The sequence below is a fragment of the Chiroxiphia lanceolata genome, chromosome 6 (genome assembly GCF_009829145.1).
Source record: "Chiroxiphia lanceolata isolate bChiLan1 chromosome 6, bChiLan1.pri, whole genome shotgun sequence".
Classification (NCBI taxonomy): domain Eukaryota; kingdom Metazoa; phylum Chordata; class Aves; order Passeriformes; family Pipridae; genus Chiroxiphia; species Chiroxiphia lanceolata.
In genome coordinates, this window is record NC_045642.1 from 27444156 (window position 1) to 27467686 (window position 23531).

Consider the following 23531-nt stretch of genomic DNA (forward strand, 5'->3'; position numbering starts at 1 on the left):
AGAATAGCTTTTCCCCAGATCAACTCACTAGCTGAGCTGAGTCCATGGAATTTAATAAAAAAACCATACACCAATGATTGTAGCTATAAAACTCTTCTTCTTAATAAGATTATGCATGGGTACTTAGTATTTGAACAGTAGCTATTACAATGTATGTATATTGTTACAGACAACAGTAAAGATCTAAGAATGATCAGTTAAATACATTTTCTTAAGCAACCATTTTTCTAAGACAAGTATGAAAATCTCATGAACTTTCCCCTGTCTGTACTTTGGATGGCAGTGGGAATAAAATTGTAGCAGCAGCTACACACTGACCACCACACTGTTGCAGAAGTCAAAGGAGTTCATATCAAATTTTGTTGCCATCGTGAACATCTGCAAGCTTGCAGATTAATATTCATTAGTCCAGTACCAAAACATTTGCATATCTCCTGGTGAGATTCAACAAAATATACTTTAAGAGAATTTATGTGAATGAGGTGATGAATAGTTTTTAAATCGCTTCTTTCGTTCCACTGCAGTTTGCAAAGCCTGAAGAATTAAGTGTTTATTATTCAGGATATTGTAGCAGCACAGGTTAAGCAGCTTATTGAAATTCTCTTCGCTATACGTAAGCAGACCAGTGCCATACGGAGCAGTACAGTTGGACACGTCTACTCTTCCCTGCTCCATCTCTGTGGGACTGCGCTCCACATCTGAAATAGGAACACAGCAATGTTATTGATGTGGAAAACTGCTACCAAGCAATCCAAAATACACAGTTACAGACACATGAAACTGAATTATCTCCTGAAAATGGTTCAAGGTTTAATTACTGCATAGGTACTATGTCTGCTGCACTAACAAAATATACAAGCTTGCTGTTTGACTACAGTTACAGCTGATCCAGAAGTGACCGACTGAACAATTTTTCCATATAAAATGCTTTCCTCTCTAAATTAAAGGTTTGCAACAGAATATTTCATTTTTTAAGATTTGGAATTTTGTATGTTTAACTTTCCAATTGAGTACTGAGATGATAGCTCTTATCTACCAACTGGTAGAAAATTATGCCAGAAAGCTCCTGGATTGGGAATTCTCCCTCTCAGGTGGCTGAGATTTTAAGCACATGCAGCAGAATACATAAGATGATGAACTGCATGAGGTCTTTTCCAATAAGCTGATAAATGGATTTTTGTTCATTTTTTGAGGAAAGTTTCCTGGATCATACAAAATTAGCAAGAAAAAAATTGGAGTTGAGCCATGCAAAAGTATTCATAAACTGAAACTGAATTTGCCAAGTAGGGGTTTTTTCTAGTGAAACAAACAAATTTCTTCTATTGCTGAACTAAATAAAACAATACAGCGATTTTTAAAAAATTACAAGTATCAAAACAGCTTGCTACCCTGGCAAAGCCTTTGCTTTATCATATGTTTTCAGCGCTTTCTGTTCTCAATTCTTTTTCATGTAAAAAAAAATAATAGAAGAAATTCTACCTTTGTTAACCAAGTAAATATCATATCTCTTTACAAGACTGTCTGGTGACAGTGTTAGCTACCAGTGGATATAACTTAGTATCTGCCTCTTCTCCTTTAATATCAAAGGAACACAAACTGTTTCAGCTGCCAGATAAGGGGGTTTCCCTCAAGGTATAGCTATTCATGCTTTTAATTTTGAATCTCTTCAGTCCAATCCCCGATTAGTTGGCCAACACTAAATGCATCACAACAGGACTGGGAAAATACTAATTCAGCCAACTCAGAAGCTTGCAAGTGTCCCATTTTGGAAGAGGAACAAATTCACTGAATAAACTGGATGTGACAACCTCAAAAAATTATTAATGCTGTTAACTTACTTGGTGCCTTGTATTTTTGGAAAGTATCACACACCAGTGGAAAAAAGGCCAAGATTGGTGCCTCTAAGCTATCCTCAAACACATAGCACTCCTTCAGATGTTCCCGGTCTTCCTGGCTCAGCTCCGTGCTGGGGAATGGGATACCATGCTCCAAACAGTACTCTGAGAATAGGTCCAGCGGCTGGCTCAACAGACAGGAGAGTTGCAACACAAAGAGAGGTTTAAAGTAAGATTACCAAGTCCCATAACTGTTATTTTGCTGCACTAGGCAATCTGGGATTGATTTATATGCTTATAAATAATACTAACTAAGCACTGGAACAAGCATATCATCTTGATTTTAATAGATCCTTGGTAATAGAAATTTGGTTGATTTGCTAACACTTAAAATTTTCAAAGCGAGGTTATTGTTTTCTGAAATTTATGTGATATTCACAACATTTTTGTGATTTAGAGGATTTGGGTAGGGAAATTTTGGTTACACATGGCATCTCTGATGACAGGTTCTTAAATTTTTGCATTCAGTGCATCTAACAATCTATGTCTTCAAATCCTCTTACAAATAAATTACATTCATTTCAATCAGATACACCCCTCAAGTTTCTTCAAACAGCAAAATAAATGCCTGGGTGAAACTTATGCCAACACCAAGAATCACATATAAAAGAAAAATTTCAAGTTTTCATTCAAAAATTTCAAAATTATATATTAACTAATTACATTGTAAAAGTTATTTAACTAACTATGAAGGAACTTGGTATCAGAATGACAGTCTGCAGAGACACATAGAATAGGACATCTGTGAACTTCTATTGTATCTATGTTCATGTGTATGTCCCAGCAAGATACTGAAAACAGTCCTGATAGAAACATTATGGTCACAGTGTTGAATAGTATCACTAATACGATCACTTAAGTCAATTAAAACCAGACAATTTTCAGGGGGGGGGGGAAAGAAAGAGAGGGAGCTGTCATGGTTATTCAGCTGCTGGAGTCATACAGATAAAAAATCACTGCTTCAAAACATCACCAGAGTCTGTGATCCTCCACTGTAATTTAAATGCAGAATGACATCCACTTTTCTCTCTGGCCTCAGAATGGGTGGGCAGCTGGTGTTGATGAAGAAGGCTGTATCTATCAGTTTGAGGTAGTCACCCATTTCATTTAGCTGGTTGGGAGAAGAATCCAACACTGTATCTGAAAGTCAAAACTTGTATTATTAATTACTGCAGGACCAAGTCCATTTCTTTTCCAAATTAGCATAGCAAAGGAAGAAAGAAAAGACAGTCCACATGTATTAGTCTTTGACACAAAGCCCACAGTTAAATATTTGTCTTTGACATAATTTTAGCATCTATAGCTCAACTCTGAGATCAGTAAGAGGGAGCAGTTTTGAGACTTGGCTTCATTCAAAATGATACATTATGCTGTTTTTTCAACTGGTGTAAATTTGTGGCTATCCCACTACTTCCATGGAAGCTGCAAGTCATTCTTTCATGGCTTTTCTTAGGAAGAATTCAAGCAAGCCTACTGTGGTTTCTCCAAGATAGAAACAAGACCAGCAGTAAATCATCTCGGGTTCAGCAAAACTAGTTCCACAAATATATTAATCAAATAATACTAATCAAAATTTGCCTTTATGATAAAGCTTTTCAAGTATTTGTCCTCAGCAAGTATCAGCACTCAAAACATCTTCAAAGATGCAACGAAACCAATTTACTATTACCTTTCCACATGCAAAAGCTCTCATTCTCTAAATACTTTTTATGTAGCTGCAAGCCCTTGAGAAAATTATGGTAAGTTGAAACCACTGGCCGTCCAGTCATCATTTCTCGAAGAGTATTAGAAGGGTAACCTTTGGGAATGGATAAACAAGTTGCCTGTTCATGCGGCTTCTTGGGCAGAGCAGGGTTCTCCTCTGGAGGAAAAAGAAGAAGAAGGTATATGTCTGCATTTGCTTAGAATGTTTCTCTGATACTAATAACAACAAAGAAAGGGGTGCTGGGCAGCCAAACCGCTGTGGCCACCAGCCCCATCTGTGATTGAGTGCATGCGCCATCATGCACAGTGTTCTGGGCAGAGGTGCATTCAGTGTCACACCATCACCTTGTTGTTCCCTGTCTGGCCTCTCCCTCCCTAAAAGGCTTCTGGTAACACTCTTGTGACTAACAACACTCCCCAGGGATGTTGCACAGTGAGCAGCACAATGTTTTTTCCTGTTTTCCAGCACAACTGTTTCTCTCCTGCTTTTCCTTCATTCCCAAGGGCTTGTTGTCTCCTAACCCAGACAAACTCTTTACCAAATGTAAGGTTTCACATTTCAGAGAAGTGTGAAGATAATGCAGATACAGGAGAAAAATAATCTAAACAACTAACCAATGTCATGCTCAGTGTCTCGGGTCCATCTGTGCCAGAAATCCTCTGAATGACCCGAGAGATAGACAGCATCCATAAAATTCTGGGAAAATATATTACTCCATGTGCCTTGAAAATTAAAAAAAAAAAAAGTGTCATACTTAATACTCGCTTGAATTTTTAGAGCACAGCTATGGCAATCTATTTGGATTCAGTTTCTGGTTTAATTATTAAGTACTATGAATTCTCACATCAATATCAAATGCCATGCCATTTCCCATAATATCTGGCTTACAACCAGGCCATTTTAGAAACTTGGCTGTGTATAATAGTCAGGTTGTGATTTTAAATATTTCAGATGATTAGTTTTCGTGTGTGTGTGTGTGCACATGTGAGTGTATACATATGTTCTATTTTGGTCTAACCTAAGATGTTTAGCAAATTAATCACATTTGCCCCAAGAATTTGTTTCTTCTTTTGTCACTTCTGGCTTATTCATTTGAGATTGAAATTACATTAGATACATTATCTGGTGTACAAGTGCTGCTACTTGCAGATCACCTCTGTGTAGCCAACTATAAAGGTGATGTTTTTTGGAGATAGCAAATTACCTTCCAAGAAGCAGATGTGGGACTCTGGGATCTTCTTCATCCGATGACCCATGAAGAACTCACTACCAAAATCTTCTGAACGAACGAAGGCTCCATATTTCAGGAGACCCACCTCGTAAGGTGTGAACTCCACCCACTCTGCAAATAATGTATCAAAACAGATTTATTACAGACACCTGAACACATGTAAAAAGCAGCTTAAAGAATCAAAATCTGGAAGGTCAAGGCTTATAGCTTCACCATGGTGGTGACAGACATTTCAAACCACCATGTTTTGAAACAAACATGACCTTTTACATGCTCATGTTAGATACATGCATGCAAAAGCCAAATTCACCTCCTCCACTAACACTGTGAAAATCCATTCAGGTTGGGGTTCAGATCCATTTCTGCACTAGGAGGCAAAAATTTGGGCTAATTTCTAAGGCCCTGCACAAGATATGACATTTTTAGCTCCTCTGAGTCAGTCAATGACAGTCAATGACAGTCAATGTCAGTCAATGACACCAGCTACCATTCGTTCTTAACACTACCAAAATCACAGCCTGTGAGGCTAAAAAACTTTGACCAAACCCTCTCCCCTCAAAAAAACCTTGGCTGAACAGACTAGGACTGGAGATGTGCCTAAAAGCAGATGATCAGGTTCAGTTGCAGGGCTTCCTGCTCCACTTGGGCCAGAAAACACTGTGGGAATACCGATCAGGATCACTGACTGGGGCACCGAGTGCTGTCCCTCCTCAGATCCTCTCTGGCTGCGGGGAGCTGCCTCCTGCTCTCACCCCTCTCCACATCTTCCCTTCTTCTCCCTTCTTTACCCTCTTCCTCCCTCTTCACAGCTCTCTTGGACTACTACTGCCTGGGCAGAAGACCCAGCAGCTAAAAGGGGTTGTGAGGAGTAGGTGGGGACAAGAGAGAAAAAGAGCAGCAGTGGTGGCTCTCAAGGCTGCCAGCAAAAGGCATGTCCATCTCTCACAGAGCAGTGTCTATAACACAGGTATCTTCCTTCCACAGTATTAGGATGCATGTTTTTCATGCAAGTAAGAAACCAGGTATGAAGACAGGGGGAAAAGAAATTATTTAAAAGGTGTTTTGGTTTGGACTTAGAGTAAAAGCTTTTGGCATCTAACCAGACTTAAAAGGAAACTCTTCAGAGGTATGAAGGCTGTATGATAATCTTTACCTTTAAAATCCAAAGTGCTAAAGTTATCCTTGACATTGAGGGACAGGTATACAGGTAGTGGATTCTGCCCCCGATTTACTGCTAGTTGCTGATCTGAGAGTTTTTGAGTACTTTTCTGTTTAAAAAGAACAGAAGTCATTGTAAAAGATAAACATGATGCATGGATCTAATACAGTATCCAAGCATGGTCTGTCAATGAAATATCCACTAAACCTCAGCAACTTCAGTTGTTTGGCCACACAAATGTGTTCAGGTGTTATCTGCCATGAGCCTTCGCCAAAGCACTATCCCTGATGCTCATGGGAATTTTGTCATGTGCTGGGACAGGGCAATGTGAGAAACTTGTCTGTACAGTCACTAGGATATGACTTGCTTTAAGGAAAAAAAAATATTTACCTGTCTTGGAGGTGCTGCAGAGAAAAGTCAACCAGGACCCATTTCCTTCAATACAGTTTCGTTTGCTCATATAGGTTTGTATTGCTGTGCCTGAACTTCATTCTGTCAGAGCCATCTTTGCTCTATGTGTTACTAGAATGATCACTTGACTTGAAAATAAAGTTTTCTTAACATTTTGAATTTTTTATATGCTCAGACATCTACCCTAGATGCTTACATTTTAGTGTTACTGTGCTATTATTCTTCTAAAAAGCGAAAGAATGAGCCCCTCAGAAGTCTTGATAACCTCTCCTGTAACTGAATCCAGAACCTTAGATATGGAAAGTTAGAAATACTCTGGAATACATGAGATATATATATAATATAAAATACCTGATTATGTAGCATACGATTAATGAAGAGTCCCCATAAATCTGTAAAGGACACCTTATGCCCCTCTTGCTTTCTCTCACAAAGCTCATTTTCATAGTATTTCATATCATCCAGCGAGAAACAGTGCAGCTTGCTCTTGATCACATGTTTCCTGATATCACTAATTGGCCCTCTGAGATCCTTCTGTGACCAATTTGCATCTTCATATAACTTTGACATGGTCCTGGATAAAAGAAAGATATTGTGGGTCATGACAGGGTACATGACAATTCATTGGGCTTATTACACACAGAGTTGGGTTTTTTTCAGGCTAGACAGGGCTCTTGCTCTCCAACTTTTACCTTAGAAGAGCACTTCAAAGCTCAGGCAGAATTTAGACCATACAGTGATTTCTTTTTGCTGCATAGAAACATTCAAAATCATCCTAGCTTGTTTCTTAACAGAATCGTAAGGGTAATAAAGCAATACTAATAACTTAACACAAGCTTTTACTAGATTTAGCCTTTCATTATCCAGGTTCAAGCCACAGCTTCTGTCTGAGGTCAGCTCCCTCAGCTGCGTCAGACGCTGTGTGAAACATTAAGCTGGAGTTCGGTGGTGAATATTGCCCTGGCCAAGTGTGAGAGCCCCCTCCTTGGGCATGCAGCAGGTGGGTCATCTCAGACTTTTGGCATACATAGGGCCAGACTTGAACTGTCAGTTCCCAGAGCTCAGGCAGATTCCAGTCATCCCCTCTCATCTCCACACCACTTGTTCTAGTTCTGTCTCATGTATCTTTTTAGAACAGCCCTCCAGAGGCAAAATGTTTCTAAATCCCTCAGCCCCTCCTAGTTGTGCAAGGCAGTCAGCACTGAGCGTTCTGGTGATTCACCACATTCCATCTTTCTCAGGGCTTTTCTTTTAAAGTCTACTCTTCAGAGATGTGTAGGAGTTGACAAATACTACAAGAGGATTTCTGAAGTGTAATGTGCAACTAGATGATACAGTTACAGGTAAATCATCCCGGCTTGTGCTTTTTTCTTTTAGTTTCTGTAAACACTTCAGTGTAATTATAGAAATACTGTAGTTCTCATTCAATTTGTTTCTTGTAACTAGAAGAAATAAGGGCTACTAAGTAGTCCCATGAAATGAGTACCAAAAGGAAGCCAAGCATCATGCTGGGTAAATTCATCAGCAAGGCAAATGTTCCACCAGGTTATCACTGTGCTAACACAAATGGCAAGCACCAGCCCAACTTTCCTTACCATGTTGTGGCAGATAAACCACTGATGTATGAGATACAATCCAAAACACCTAACTCCTGGAGAGCCAGAAGACTGCCAAACATAGCTGTCATGGATCGCACTCCCCCTGCTGTGGTCACGACTGCCACCACTGGCACCTGCTCAACACACAAAGAGTTGATCATCACCAGATGAAATAGAGAAGTAATGGCCATGCAGAAAAACTAACAGCAACACCTGATTCAGGTAGGTTTTAATTCAATTCACCCCCTTCATGGCACTGCCTAGGTGTGTATTTGAGTTATGTAAACTTTGGTGGGACTTAGTGTATGCTGAAAGCATTTTCCTGATCAGTGATGCTTTGGTGAGTCAGAAGCTCTAAGTATGGTTCTTGTATGGCATAATCTATTTTCAGATTTTCTCAATGTTTTTAATCTTTCCTCACCTTTTTGCCTCAAAACACATTTTAAAATGTGAGGTTTTAAAAACTGAGGTCAGAGGAACAGAGCAAAAGCAGCCTGCATAATTTTTTCTTCCTCTGCAACATTGCTATTTTCCAGGCAGATGGTGCAAAGCTTTATAGATCTAACACCATCTTTCTAACCCAAATTACCTCCACCTTCCCGAATACTAATGCCATGTGTATTGTACTTTCCTCAAGGATGCAGCAATTCTGTTAGACACCCTCTCTTTTCCCCATAGGTAGCACTCATCAAAAACTGAGACAACAAATATTCAGTTTTAGGATCATACAATGCCACTACCTTTAGTCTTGTGTTCACTGTATTTTACCATCTGCCTGGGGGTTCTGGTTTGTTTTGTTGTTTTTTTTTTAATTAATATGACTCATTAGCTCTTTATTCTGATTTAATAATAACAAGTTCTATTCTACTTGTTATTTAAGTTCATGAGCACTTTGACTTGGTTGACAAATGCTGTCCTGCATATAGAAACAAGGCTTGGATGTGCTGGGACCCAAACAGAGCAGTGGAAGAAATACCACACAGGCACACTCTCTTGGACTCTTGCTCAAGCACCACAGCCCCATAGCAGATCACTGTACTCCAGTAACACAGCAGCTACCTCTGAGTTCAGGGATCCCCAGGAGAGGAGGAAGCAAGAGGTAACACTGAAAAACACACAAGACAGATGCTACCATACCAATGTGCAGAAGAGTTGCAGCCTTCCTCTATAAGCCTTATATAGCAGCACAGAAAAGTGCCAAACAGGAGAAATGGCCTCAGTCTAAGCAATCACATTTCCCCAACCTTGGTTATACACACCTTTGTGTCAAGAAATATGGTCTTTGGGTGCCCCTGAGTGAGGATGGAGATTGGCAGAGAATAAAGGAGCTATAACCAGCCTCCTGTTTCATCCTCTGTGTCAAAAATTCTTGGATATTGTCTTATGTGCAAATGACAATCTGGTCTATATAATGTAGTCTACAATACGTGGAAGAGCTATATGGGTACTCATGCAAGTACATCATATCCACTTCTTTCAAAGTGGATCATAATGCTTCAAGTTCCCAAGATGTTGTCCCACATACCTCATCTTCCTGCAGGTCTTCATCTAGATGAAGAACATTTTTCAGAGCGGCAGCAACCACTTTCTTCCTTTTACAGATGAAATCCCGCTCTTCTGCACATAGATCAAACCCCAAGCGCACATCTAAATTTTTGCAACTAAAGCATAAGAGCAGTACAAGATATTACCTGCAGGCCTTTTCTAAAGCAATAACAATAAACCAGTTTAAAGAAAGAATCCTTCCCTGTACATGAAGGTTCTCCTGCGCAAATGAAGGAAGGTATTTGGATATCACAGACACTCTATTTCCGCCTTCCTATGGAGATTTTAGGCCAAAATTATGTCCTGAACTATTTCACACAATCATAAGTAAATTAAATAAATAAAATTATCTGCTTATTAAGACCAAAGAAATTAACTGAGTTCAAGTTGTTTCACATTGAGCTCTGATATCTGGACACCTCTTCACATTCTCTTGCTATGTATATGTTTCCTGAAGCACACAGAGAGCGTAAGCAGTTATTTAAACTTAAAACACTTTAGGCAAAAGGACCCTAATATCAAATTAGGCTTATCTCTACAAAAAACTTGTGCTGCAACTACTTCAGTCAGAAGATGTCTTTTAAGTGTGTGCCTTAATATCACACTTAATTAAGTGTGTACATTATTATAAATATCATGTGCATCTTCATTAATTCCATAACTTATATTTTCACAGGGCTACTGTTTCAGGGGGTTTTTTCAACCAAAAGATTATTTTGCCTCTTCTCTGAATTCAGTAGAAATCTCTTGCTTATCATCCACCTGCAACTAAGGCTTGCAATGTAGCTAACTCATCAGTAGGGGGTAATGTTGCCCTTCAGAAAATGTCTGCAAGTCAGTCAATAAATTAATTAGTGTCTATGTGTTTCACTGAAACGTGTCAGAAATGTGTTACACATAAAGGTGTATCTATTATAGGTAAAGGTTACAAGACACAGGGATTCTTAAGTATCAAAATGACAAAGCATCAACATTAGGAAAAATGCTGTGTTTTTCCACCTGTTCTATTCTAAGCACTTACCAACCAATTCAAAAGCTTGCATCATCTTATTAACCCTTCCCCCATCTTTAACCAATTACTATCTTTATTCTTAGTTTTGAAATTAGCTACTTGAAGACCAGGAATCTCACAGAATATTCTAACTTGGAAGGGACCCAAGTTAGAATATTGGATCATTGAGTCCAACTCTTAAGGGATTGAACCCACCTGTAGCTTCCTTTCATCTAAAAATGATATTATGAAAGGATAGGAGATGACCTAAGTAATCATTCAAAAGAAATAAAAGATTTACCCATTTTCCTCGTTCACAGACACTTCATAAGATTCCCCCTGAAAATCAAGAATGAAAACACCATAAATATTTAATAGAACTGAAATTTTTCAAAAGCAAGTTTTACAGTATTAGTAATTATTCAAATATATAGTTTAATGATATATCTTTGATGTCTTCTTAGGTCTTCAGCACACAATTATCACTAGGATCCTGCTTTTAAAATACTTTTAAAGCAATCAGTAATTCTGACTATCCTATTTTTTCTTCAAATAACAGTTGTATTTCCAAGTGTATGCAGAGCTGAACATACATATAATTCAGTTAATATATTTTTAATAAAAAATTAACACCCAACCAGATATTACACATATAGTTTACACTTGCTGAAAGAATTCCAAATGCTGTCAAAGGATACTCACTCTCATGACTGTCACTTCCTTTCCCAAGTCCAGGGAATGGAGAGGCACAGCCAGGGGACTACTTACACCCATTTCCCTTCTAGCTGAGCCATGCTGAAATAAATAGGGGGGGGGGGAAATGTTATAAGGAGAAAATTATTTATAAACCATAGGTACAAAAATACCAGAGAAGGGTTAACTCATGATGCTTCTCCCAAAAGTTACTTTAAGTGTTATCACCATCCACAAGCAAAACATACACAACAGAAAACATGCTCCTTTGGCAGTGTCATGAGCAGTCTGGGTTGACTGTGCTTGATATAGTGGAACCTAGTGGTTTCACTGCTTCCCCGTCTGGAGTGAGGACCTATGGAAACATCCTGGGTTTCTTCATAGGATCCTTTCATTGTGAACGTGAAATCTCTGCCTAAGAACAAGAAGCAAACCACAGAGAGATGTTAACTAGCCCTGAAAAATAAGAAATAAAAATGCCCCAAGTAAAGTTTCAGTCTTGGACTGCAATGTTTTTCCTCACCCCTAACCAGCGTGCACAAGGGCCAGGCTGATAAAGCAGAAGGCTGGTGCAGCATTGCACCACACAGTGCATAGGCAGCTTCTCCCCTATGCATCCCCTGCCCTTAGTCCCTCCTCCTGGAGCCTCACTTCTATCTCAGGAATTCTCAGCCTGGATTAATGGCTCTTGGGCAGTTAAGCTCCCCTTGAGCTAATCAGAAACACTGTCTGTTCCCACAGACTTCTGTCACCTAACAAACTGCTGTTGTCTAATAAACAGCCTTGGAACCTTAACTTTGTCTGAATCACAGCCCAGGTGGAAGAATATTATTGTTATCTGGACTTTTCAGGGAAAACTCTGCTAAGTACTGACACAGATGGTGGCCAGAATGGAAATTGAATGATGGCTAAAGCCAATCATCTTAAGACCTTAAAACAGCAGTCGTAAGTGAGGTCTTTTGAACTCACCCAGACTGCAGCAGGCTGCACCAGCACCCCCATCTAAGCAGGATGCCTTCTCCAGCTCTCAAGTTAGTGATACTCAGAGGACTGATCCCAAAAGCTGGCAATAGGGTCTAGGCCGATCCATCCTCTAAGCTCAATCTTTCACCCACTGAGAGACGCAAAGGCATCTGACCATAAGTATTTCACTGACCTCCAGGAGAATTTTTAACAGGTACCTTTGTCCATACTTATTTGTGTGCATGCATGTGTGAATTGATTTAAATACCCCACAGCAGGTGTAGTATGAATGTTACCGTCTTACACTCATAATTAAATTACTTACTTTAGTGCTTACAGCAAATGCTATTGAATAATTTTGTAAATGTTAAATTAGACAACGATTAAGTGCCACTAAATCCTTTACGGATAAGCCGTGATCAAGTCTGAGACTAAGTTTGGCAAGGAGGTCCACTCTGAACCTCACGACTCAGTGGAAGGGTCTCCCTCACTCCTTGGCACCCTTACCCTTTTCTATCTTTAGCCTTTTGCATCCCCAGTCTCCACATAAATAATTTTAGACTGATTCTAATCTGATTTTCCTTTGTGTGTTTCATATATGTAGTAAGTAATAGAGTGAACCTTGCAATCAAATTTTCTTGCACTTTTGCAAATTTATATTAAACCTGCTTTAGCTGATACCTTTGCCTGTGATTCTTTAAGCAATCTAAACCATTCATTTTTGACACCCTGCCAAGTGACAGAGAGCATGTGTTAAAACGGTGGACACCACTAGCAGCATTCACACTGCCTGAGTTTCCACTGTAGTCTTTGCCCTCCTGAGAATTGTGTCTCCCTTATTTTGCTTTCTGTTCTCACCACAATATTTCAGTTCCATCACACTGCAGTGATGTTTCCAAGTCTCCTAGCCTTGGGAGAACCTTCACAGTTTCCCTCAAGCTACACAGTTATGCCATCTTCAGAGGATTCTCACTATTAACAACTAGGTAATTCAGGAAACACCTCAATCCCTAAGCAGCTCTGATGCAAAAGAGACTAAAACAGATCAAGTATTTATCTAGATTCAGCTGCGTTTCCCATAGCATAAAAAGCAGTGACAAACAATTTAAATCAGTAACCGCACCCATGTAAGAGTTCTTCATTTTTGTTTCATTCACATGTACTTCCAAACAGGAAACTTCGCGAGACTGGAAAAGATAAGCAATAAAATCACTGGTCACAGAAACAGTTCAGGATTCTCACTGAGGACCTAGGGATCCTAGAGAAACACTGCACTCAGCCACGATAGTCTGTGGACATAAAGAAATTGTAGAAGCGGATTATCTTGTATAAATATTGCAAGCAATACTGTTGTCAAGGGAGCAGTATAATAAGGGATCTATCCCATTACATTTAAATACCATTCAATTCCCAACAGTTAACATAAGAAATTTTTCTCCCTAGCTAGGCCATGCTTTAAATTTTATCTACAGAAGAGTGAGCTGAAGGATACCTACAGCTCTGCAGAACAACTGGACTGATGGACCTATACTTTAATACCTTTCGGATGAAGGTGAAACTTCCCAAGATGCTGCTGCATAAGAGGAAGTAGCAGCAAAGGAGCATCACACACTTGGACATGGCATGAATAGAACCTTTGGCTCCAGGGTAGACATTCAGTAGTCAACCTTGCAGTCACATTGGTTCACTCCCTTCCCAACTTTCCTTGTTTACTGCCACTTTGACACTGAGCACCTCACTGGTATTGTGGCAGAGTGCTGGTCCAAGTCTCTCCCAACACAGAACGCACTACAGCCCCAAACAAATTCAAAACTTCACAACCACACCTGTGTCTCATCTGAAACAGAATAAAGGCTATACCTAAAGGCATAGCTATTCCAACCACATCCTTCAGTTCTGCCCTATCATAAGAACATTAGAATAAAAAAAATAATTACCACTAGTACGCCATTAGTAATGATCTTCTCAGATACACCTGGGCTGAAAAGCAAAACCAAAAAGGTTTATTTAAAAGTGGGTATATAAAAAATAAGCTTTTAAAAGCAAATAGTTCTCTGAGCTCAATCTTTCTAGCTGGCAAGTACCATCAGCACTTCTACCTTTCTCCTCTTTCTTGTGGTCACTGTCAGGTCACAGTTCCATACCTCCCAAGGACACTCATTCTTTCTTACCTCTCCTGATCAGTACCATCTCTCCTTAGGCTGAATTACAAAATAAACACTCTCTCTCAGCTATAAATAATAAATGAGGCTATCACTCAAGAAGGGATTTCACCAAATTCAGGAGAGAAAAGCAACCATGGGGAAGATGCTGAGATACAATGTCTGAGCACCAGTACATGGGGCCATTTTCCCAGTGCTGCATTACCATACTCTAAAAATGTAGTTTTCTGATGACAAATTCTGTAACATTTAGGCTTTACTCACATGTTTTCCAGTAGAAATTCCACTTCTAGTTCTTCCTGGTTCTGAAAAAAAGATTTATTTTTAATTTAAAGAAAATGAATGAAAAAATATTTTCCTTTGATAGGGCTCTGATGAATTTTTTATAACCCTCTCTTGCAAAGTTTTTTTATTCCTACCCTCTCTACGTCATAATGTAAATGGATGGAGTCTTCTGTGGCCACCCTTTCATTTCAAGTCTCCCCACTGCTCTACTGTTTACCAACCAGCTCTCCCCACAAAAGGAAGAGAATTAAGTATCACGGAATAGGGAGTGAAGGTCCCATTATGCATTTATTAGTAGGATAAGACATGAGTCAATCAATGCCAAGAAAGGGAGGTATAACAGGTGAATAATGTAGAACATACTTAAGAATGAATGGACCTAGTATGGTGAATAAACGAGCAGTGTGTCTGGGTTAAAACAAAATAATTTGCAGAGTATAGTGATTAAATATTAAAAAAAAGGCGGGAGAAGGGACCAAGCTGGAAACTAAAAACCACCAGGGTGAAGGGAAGAAGAGAGATGACTGGAGCTGTGAAGGTGAATCAGGGAAAGAGCTCATGAGAGACAAATCAAGAGTAAAGAGAGGGAAGAATATAAGAACAAGAATAGCAACAGAGAGAGTAACACATCAACAACACAAGAAGGATTGAATAACTGTATTACTTCACTCCAGCCATTTGCTGCTTGCTGTATGGGATACTGCCAATCCAGGAAATATCACACAAAAAACATGTATCAGAGAGATCTTCTGTATCACCCACAGGCAGGAAAACACTAATTACTGGAAGATAAATCTCTTTATGACAAGTGATGGCAACATTTTTTCATTCATATTCAGCACAACTAATATTTACTGCAAAATATTGCTTCTGTCTGGCTGCACACATACTTTAACTTTGTGAAATTACTGTGAAAACGAAGGCAAGTGTGATAATGCAGCTGCCATGGTAAAATCATCACTACAGTAAAGGTGAAGAGTAAATTTGTATTTACTAGTTCACATCAGTGAAGGAGACATCTCTGATGGCTCCTCTGAGGGCTGGATCTGTGGTATGTAACCCAGCAGCAGGTGGTTCTGCTTGCTAATTTCTCCCCAAGTCTCTGTTTCATGAGAATTAGATTGTTTGCAACAATCTGTAGTAGAAGGCTGGGACACAGATTTTAGAAAGCAGTCACCTTGCACAGATGCAAGAGAGACTGTATAAAGTATCAGATTGTGATCAGTCTGTACTATCCAAACTCAATGACAGTCTGTTTCAACCTTGTCCAAAGAACAGCAGAAACAAGGTTCAGAAGACCCTGGCTCAGAATACTTGCCTAATAGTGCTTTCCTTATGTTCCCACTCTTATTATGATGTTTTACACACACTCATACAAATTATATTTCTATTAAGTCCCAGTCACGTTTTTGTGGGTGAAAAACCCAGAGCATAAAAATGCAAAGACTTGTTAGGTCACAGTGAGCAAGAGGCACAGCAAAGCAATCCTGCTGTTCTGACATTACCCATCTGACCTCCTCAGGTCTTCTTTCTATACGTTGATAGATGAAAGAAATCATTATGGGCAGAGGTGCCAGTACAACCTATTATTAAGGTTGCCCAGCCTGTTCCATTACTAAGTCACTTTAAAAAAAAATAATCCTGTCTTCCAAAACTCCATGCACAGACCATAACCTGTGATGCCTCATAGGCATCAATTCATCATGATTCAAAGAAGGACAGCTTGACCAAGACATTCCTGAGACACAACTCACTTTGTCTGACCTCCCCTTCTTCCACCTTGCTAAACCAGTGGGTTAAGACAACCCAGCACATGCCTCAGAGCAAACTCACGGCTTGAATCACACCTCAAAAAATATCAGTCATATGAGGCTTTTTCTAAGGAAGGCTGTAGCCAGCTGGAACAGGTTTATTAAGCAATCCTTAGTAAGGACTGGTCTTCTAGAAGAGTAGTTAATAAGCACTGTTCAAAGCAATAGTAATACAAAAAACAGGGAAGAGGATTTTCCAAAGAGCCTGACACAGTGGTTTAGAAATAAATGGAGCACACCAGTTCCTAGGAACTGTAAACTGAAGCCCTTGTCAGAGGCATGAAAAAACCCTGAAGTTCCACTACTACACACCCTCCAAATAGAGAAGATGCTACGTTTTGCAGAAAGTAATCTGACTATGTATTCTGCTCTCTTAAAAGATGAGTTTGATTTCTCCACCTGTCCTCTTAGCAACTTCACCCACATAACACTTAATAAGATACTCTTTATCTCCAGTTTAATACAACCAAACACAATATTCTTTGAGATACAAGCAGCAAGCAAAACTCTTAGGTCAGACACTGACCTAGAAGAAAAAATAAAATACAGATGAGATTCTCATCCATCAAGGCCTGTCCATTCTTTGCTGGCTCGGCCACTCTAATAGAAATTTTTAACCCTACAACAAAAGAGCATAAACAGAGTTGCTGAGACTTTTTTTCTTAAGGTCGTTTATCAGAAGGAGAAAAAAAAACTAAGATACTATCATTAGAATGAAATGCTTCATTACCAAGCACATTATCTGAAAGAGCAGGACAAAATTCCTAATGAAGCTGAGAGAAAATACCCCCTAGCTGCCTGGAAAGGGGTCAGGTTTGTTCCCACCCCTGTCAGTCTCCTACAACAGCAATGAGATCCCTAATCATCAGCTTCTTCATTTTTTGCTCTCTCTGTTTTTAACAGAACATGGTTTTGAAATCTAAAAAAAAGGAAAATTCAGAATATAAAAACCATTTTGTATCTACTTACAATCACAATAGAGTGTGGTTTCTGACCCCTCTCCTAAAACCCAAGCATTTAACTTTGTATTTAAATCCTTTTAACAAAGTCTTTCTGTGAGAACAACTTTAATGGGACAAAATTCTGAGCAAGAGTATTATTTTATCTGTCCACTCACCTCTGTATTCAACTCAAAATTCAAGTGAATTTTTTCTCCAGGTTGGATTTTAGCTACATCAAAGCGAACAGTCATAAGCTGATCATCCGGCGTAAAAATATCCTCATCACAGACTGTCATCTCCAGGATGTTCTGAGGAGAGAGGCAGAGAAGGAGGTAAAATATATATTCTGGGACTGCTGAGCCCAAAAGGAAGCTCTAGTAAGAGCCAACCTGCAGACCTCATGTTGTTCAACGTGGGCAGACTCCTGAGACAGTGTGGAGCTCAGCTCACAGCCCCTGCGGCTCAGACTGCAAAGTCAGGGACTACCTTAGAAGAGGTAAGTCATCAGATCTGGCAATGAACAAGAGGTCAAAGGACAGGCAGCATTAAGTGACAGGCATGATGGCAACATGCACTGGACAGAACATGCTGTTTATCAGATCCTTTGTGGATTCACAATTACCACCTTGAGAAAATTTTGACATTTCAGCAAAAAGTAATAAAAAAGGGAAAAAACTTAGCCCTTTGCAAATAGAAGTTAAAGCACATGAACAAATTCTTTTAACTGGATTTCAATTGTAGGGATTTTCCTTGCAGTCCCTCAAGGCTCAGAATACCCATAACAGCGTGAGAAAATGTAGCACTACTATACCATAAGATGCTGACCCTCTGTCTAGGTCTTGTATCACTTGCACTCTGACTGCTCATCTGTTTCTGCTAACTCTACAAACATTTTAGCAATTTTTTACAACTGCTCTGGGACAGAAAGAAGCATTCAGCTTTATTTCAAATGTTCCATAACCTTCTGAGCTTACACTCATTTTTCCTGTTACCATCCTATTCTTCAGTGTAACTGAGGTCAAGCTGTGTGAGCCTCAAGACTCCCATAAAGAGCCTGCATGCAGCAGGTGAAGATGCCCCCTTTAGAAAGCACCTGCTCCTTATCACAGCCACAGATCCCACCTTTATTTCACTTTGTATCACGAAGTGGAAAGTTTCATTCCAGACAGGATTCCTGCAGTTGCATACAGTTCTTGTCCGGGCTTCCTGACATGAAGCTGTTGGCAGCCACAGCTTGACATAGCAATCAGTTTGGCTCCCTGTGTCAACAAAAAGTTGCTTGATTAGTACAGCAGTACTTTGTTATTATTTCTTTTGCCCAATCAGGGATAGAAAATATTAACCTCTGAGAAGTCCTAAGTATTTCATTAGATACAAAGGAAAATATTCTGGGGTTAGAGCTATTTAACTTTCCTATTTACATTTATGTCAGTTCCAAACAAAAGCCAGTTAAAAGCACTAATTCTATTCGATAACAAAAGCCAAAATATTTCATTTCAAAAGTACTGAACTAAGTCTTCCGTCTCTTGTGATTTTTTTTACTCCTATTTTCAACTATTTGCAAGGCTCCAAAAAAAAAATTACGTACAACTTCACTTCCTGAAATGTCTCTTTTTAAAATAAAATGAAGAATTTCTTTTTGGGGATTTTTTGGACCTGGTTCTAATTGTAATGCACAAGTCATCCACAACGATATAGCAATGAAGAGACAAACACAGCAGCATCCAACACAACTACTGATTATTCCTGTGTCTTTCACAAAGATGCCCCTTTCAGAAGGGAAATGGGTAACCTGTGGATAAAGGGGCATTGAAGAGTTAGGAGAAAGGGAAATATCACAGAGAAGCCAGTTAAGGGAAGGATAACTACTTTCCCAACACTGAACTTCTATTCTATTTAGCTTCTGTTAACTGTTTTCTAGATTATTTCGAGTTTAAATGAAAATTAAAACAGATACAACTTCTTCAGCCAAAAAAAAATGAGATATTATTGTAATCCAAGCAACAGGTGCACAAGAGCATTAAAATCAGATGGCAGTCATTTTCTTGCTAACCTATAAGCAGACCATCAGTGATACTTACACAGATCTGCTTTGCGGACATTTCTCATGCTTATAATTGTTACAGTAAGACAGCACAACTGAGGTACTTCCAGCTGCAGAACAATGAAAAAAAAGCCTTAATTATTAGCAATATTAGCAAATAACTCAGATATAAATAACATAACCTATTCCATAGCATCACAAAGGCCAATCTCTCATTAATGTAGTGAATATGCTTTTATTTTAACTATTTGAGACATTTTCTGAGAAGAAATACTTCCTTTTTATTTGACATTATATCATGTCAGATTCCAGTTATGTTTAAGATTCAGTTGTCTAAAGATTTAGGTTTTGGAGGTTAAGTTTTCATGCAAGGAGTAGGAAGAAATATCACAAGATAGTTTTCACCTAAAAAGTCATTCAATAATTGCCCATTTAAAGCCCAGCTACTTTTAAACTACAGGGTTTGCTGCTTAAATTTCAGGCTGAGTGCAATAGATTACAGCAAAGCACTGTCCAGTGTGCCAGCCTGGGGACCATGGGATGCCCTCATTCCTCCAGCAGGGACTGTCCATCTGCCACGTAACATTTCTGCAGAACAGGACAAGACACCCTCCATATTAGAATGCCCTGCTCAAGACATCACTGCTCCTGGCCAATCTGGCTGTGGGCTATGTAACACCATAACGTTCTTCACTATACCAAAATATCTGACCCTTAAAATGAAATAAAGGACTAAAAGAGGGCAAGAATAGTTCTAGAAGTGAACAGTCCAGTACAGGATTCCAAAACTCTTCAGTTATACCAGCACAAAGCAGGCTGAAATCAGAGGTTTCTTCCAGTTCACACATAGGACAGCTCCCTATAAGGCAGCTCTCGCATTTCAGTGCAAATTTGAAATTACATAAGATTGAAGAAGCTGTATTGTTTTCTCTTTTTTGGCACTGTGTGACACCGAGTAAAGATAACCTGTCATTCATAGCTAGGGTCTTCATTATTCAAAATGAAACCACATTAACACAGCATGGAGAACTGATATATGTACCTAAACCAGGGTTTGTTTGAAAACTAGAACTCAAGAAAGCAGGAATCACTAAAGCTTCAGCAGAATTTTTGGCAGCAGTGTTTCTGGGGACAGAGAATGAAAGGAATATACGATCCAAATTGCTGAAAGGTCAACTTTACATCCCAAATACAGAGGATTAATGTTTCATTCTCAGCTATAGTACCACCCATGTCCAGCAGTTTGGAGAAAACTCATTCATGAGATGGCTTAAGTACTAAGCAAATATGCAGACATAAACCTAATTATTATTCTATAGTGCTAGCAGTTAGTGAATTCACTCTTCTCCCAGATCTATTAAAGAGTTAGCCTCATACTTTTGCACTGAACGCACCTGGGGAGCAGATTCAGGAAACTCAAGAGGGAAAAAATACATAATAAAATTTTTACTTTTTGTTTATTTAATATCTTTTTATCCAGACATTACTCAGAAAACAGAACAATTTCTAACTTATCCGGTATGTACCATATTCAGCACCTTCCAACACCTTTTACCAGTTCATCTTCATAAAAATTAGTGTTTAGACAAGTGGTAGACACTAGAATAATCCATTTTATCTACTGATATGCCTTCATAAAGTAAAGGAAAAACAATTTAAAGACTAAGCCTTGGGTGTTACGAGATATGATTACCATCATGTAACGATGCCACAAGATGCCAAGATGCCATGTAATGATGCCAAGACTAAAATCCAGCTCTCCCAGTTCCTTGCCCAGCATTTAAACCACAAGTTCATTGCCTTCCCAATCCGTAAGTCATGGAAAATGTTCTGCACTCTAGAGAGCATACTCACAGAAGAAACAAATATTCCCTTAACTGTTAAAAAAATATCACCTCTCACAACAACAACAGTTAAACTTAGGGAGAGACAGGAACGGCTCATGGAAGATTGCAGGTAGCACAGCCATCCTTTATACCCTGCAACTTTGTCCATGTAACTATACAGTACCTCATCTTCAGTGCTATATGGCCTTTCATGATTCCTCCTCCTGATTCCAACCTTCCTGTGTGGGTTTGCTCGGATGAATCGATCCTGGGGACAAAGAGCCAAGAGAGGGGCAGGTAATAAAACCCAGCAGTCATTTTCACTTTCTACTCAGATATACCATGGCAGCATCAGGAGGCCCTACCATTTCTACTCTTCATGATGGGATACATCTCCATCTAACCAAGACCATCTATCTGCTGCTTTTACTAATAAATTTGCCCATTGTAGATGCGTTTTACATTTAAGGATAAAAATTCCCCAAGCATTTGCTTTTCATGAATATCAACCAAGACACCCGAACAGATCCTCCTGCCCCACTGCTGATTTTCACTTACCAGAGGGGAATAAGCTGATGATCCCATTTTCTCTGCTTTATAGAAGGCAACACTAATGCTCCAGTCTGTATGCCTCCCAACGCATAGATGCTCCTGGACCACAGTATTTTCCAACCAACTGTGGCCAGGAAGAAGAGTTGTATAGATTGAATCACAGCTCCACCTCCCACTGATTTCAAAAGCAGAAATGATGCACTTGTTCTGTGCCACAAAAAGACTTGCCTTTTTTTTTTTTTTTTGACAACACGTTAATTTGGGGAAAAGAAGGAGATTGGTCAAACATTCTATCATAGCCTAATCCCAAAATAAAGTAGTTATCCACTACTATAAGGTCTGAATAACCACACACAGAGGGATATCCTGGGGTAGTTGCAACCCTCACAAACTAGAAAGGACCTAACAGAACATTGCAATTATTGATATCTACTGTTACTTTCTATAGTCCTAAAATCTATACCTGTGCTTTAACACCATAGAGCAATCTGGACATTCAAACAACAGCATTCCAGCTCCCACCAACTTTTCCAGTCAGATGCACAACTGCAAGAGTGCAGTGTGAACCAAGTTCACCACAAATTTCAACCACAACATGGAGGTTGGCTCTCAGTCAGTGGCAAAAAGCTAAAGAAAACAGCTTGTTGCTTTCTTCTCTCATTTCTGTTACATATGGGATGTTAAGGGCTCAGCAGAGCCAGAAGGATCTTTTGTTATTGAAATGTTTTCAGTAACAGTGCTGCCTTCAGTTACATTATGTTAGAAACTCATGTAAGCTTTAACACAAATAACAGCATACAATTTTTTTCCAAAATATTTAAACATCCTTGTTAAAATTGTCAAGTCTGATTTCTTTTTAATTATAGCATAATTTCCCACTCTTTTGCTGTAAGAGCACTCACTACATAAAAACAAAAGTACCTAGTACTATTACTAAAATATGAAAATAGGAAGCCAGTTATTGCATTAAAAATTATTAAAATCACTAAAAGCAGTGGTTATTCAGTAGTGAGAAATTGCAGTTGAAATAAGTATTTTTTAGAACTCATTTCTTATTTTTTAGAATTCTCAAGTCGCTAAGTCAAACTGAAAACCCTTTTTAGAAGCAGCAAGACTTATTATAAAAAAAAATAAAAACCTGATTTTTCAACCATTTCTAATGAAAGTGGAACAGTTATGGAACAGTCTTATTACAATACAGACCTATTTCCCTTTGATTATATCAATAATGTTTTTGAAGTAGCACTCTCTAATTTGAAACAAGCAATTCAGCTCACAGGGTTACAAGACACTGAGAACAATAACCATCACATCACCTAACTCAGGCTCTGAAGTCTTTTCGTATTTGATGACAGTGGATTCTCCTCAGCTCTTGAGAACAAAAGTTAGCCATCCAGTTAGACAATATGGCATGTTCCCTGCTCAACTTGCACTCTTTCCACAATATCCACATTTGGGCCCTTTATGGATTCCATAAATTAAATTAAGCAATATTAACTGCTGAAACCACTATATCACTACACTACACATGCTTATTCTGCACATAATGAGAAAAAAGAAATCCGGCTAAACAGCTCTCCCATCCAAGAGCAGACGTAGCCCAGCCATAGTAGGAAATTACATGATAATAAGATCTTGTGCATCACAAACCATGGGGCAAGTGAGTCAGTCAGGAAGCCACAGGCCAGGAGACAATATAGTATTTCACCAATACCATTA

The 23531-nt window shown here is 39.0% G+C and overlaps 1 protein-coding gene across 1 annotated transcript; it reads right to left on the reverse strand.

The window, feature by feature from the left end:
* Window positions 1-122: 122 nt before the first annotated feature.
* Window positions 123-21845, reverse strand: LOC116787830 (cytosolic phospholipase A2 epsilon-like). The gene is made up of 21 exons (XM_032689788.1): window positions 21819-21845; window positions 21445-21528; window positions 19472-19544; window positions 18513-18649; window positions 17567-17698; window positions 14618-14658; window positions 14129-14171; window positions 13315-13378; window positions 11477-11643; window positions 11238-11330; window positions 10837-10874; window positions 9525-9660; window positions 7997-8136; window positions 6753-6975; window positions 5985-6099; window positions 4805-4942; window positions 4215-4322; window positions 3565-3756; window positions 2869-3035; window positions 1839-2019; window positions 123-698 (listed from the first exon to the last, which is right to left on the reverse strand). The coding sequence occupies exons 1-21, from the start codon at window positions 21843-21845 to the stop codon at window positions 460-462; spliced, it is 2538 nt and encodes an 845-aa protein (XP_032545679.1). The 3' UTR covers window positions 123-459.
* Window positions 21846-23531: the final 1686 nt, after the last annotated feature.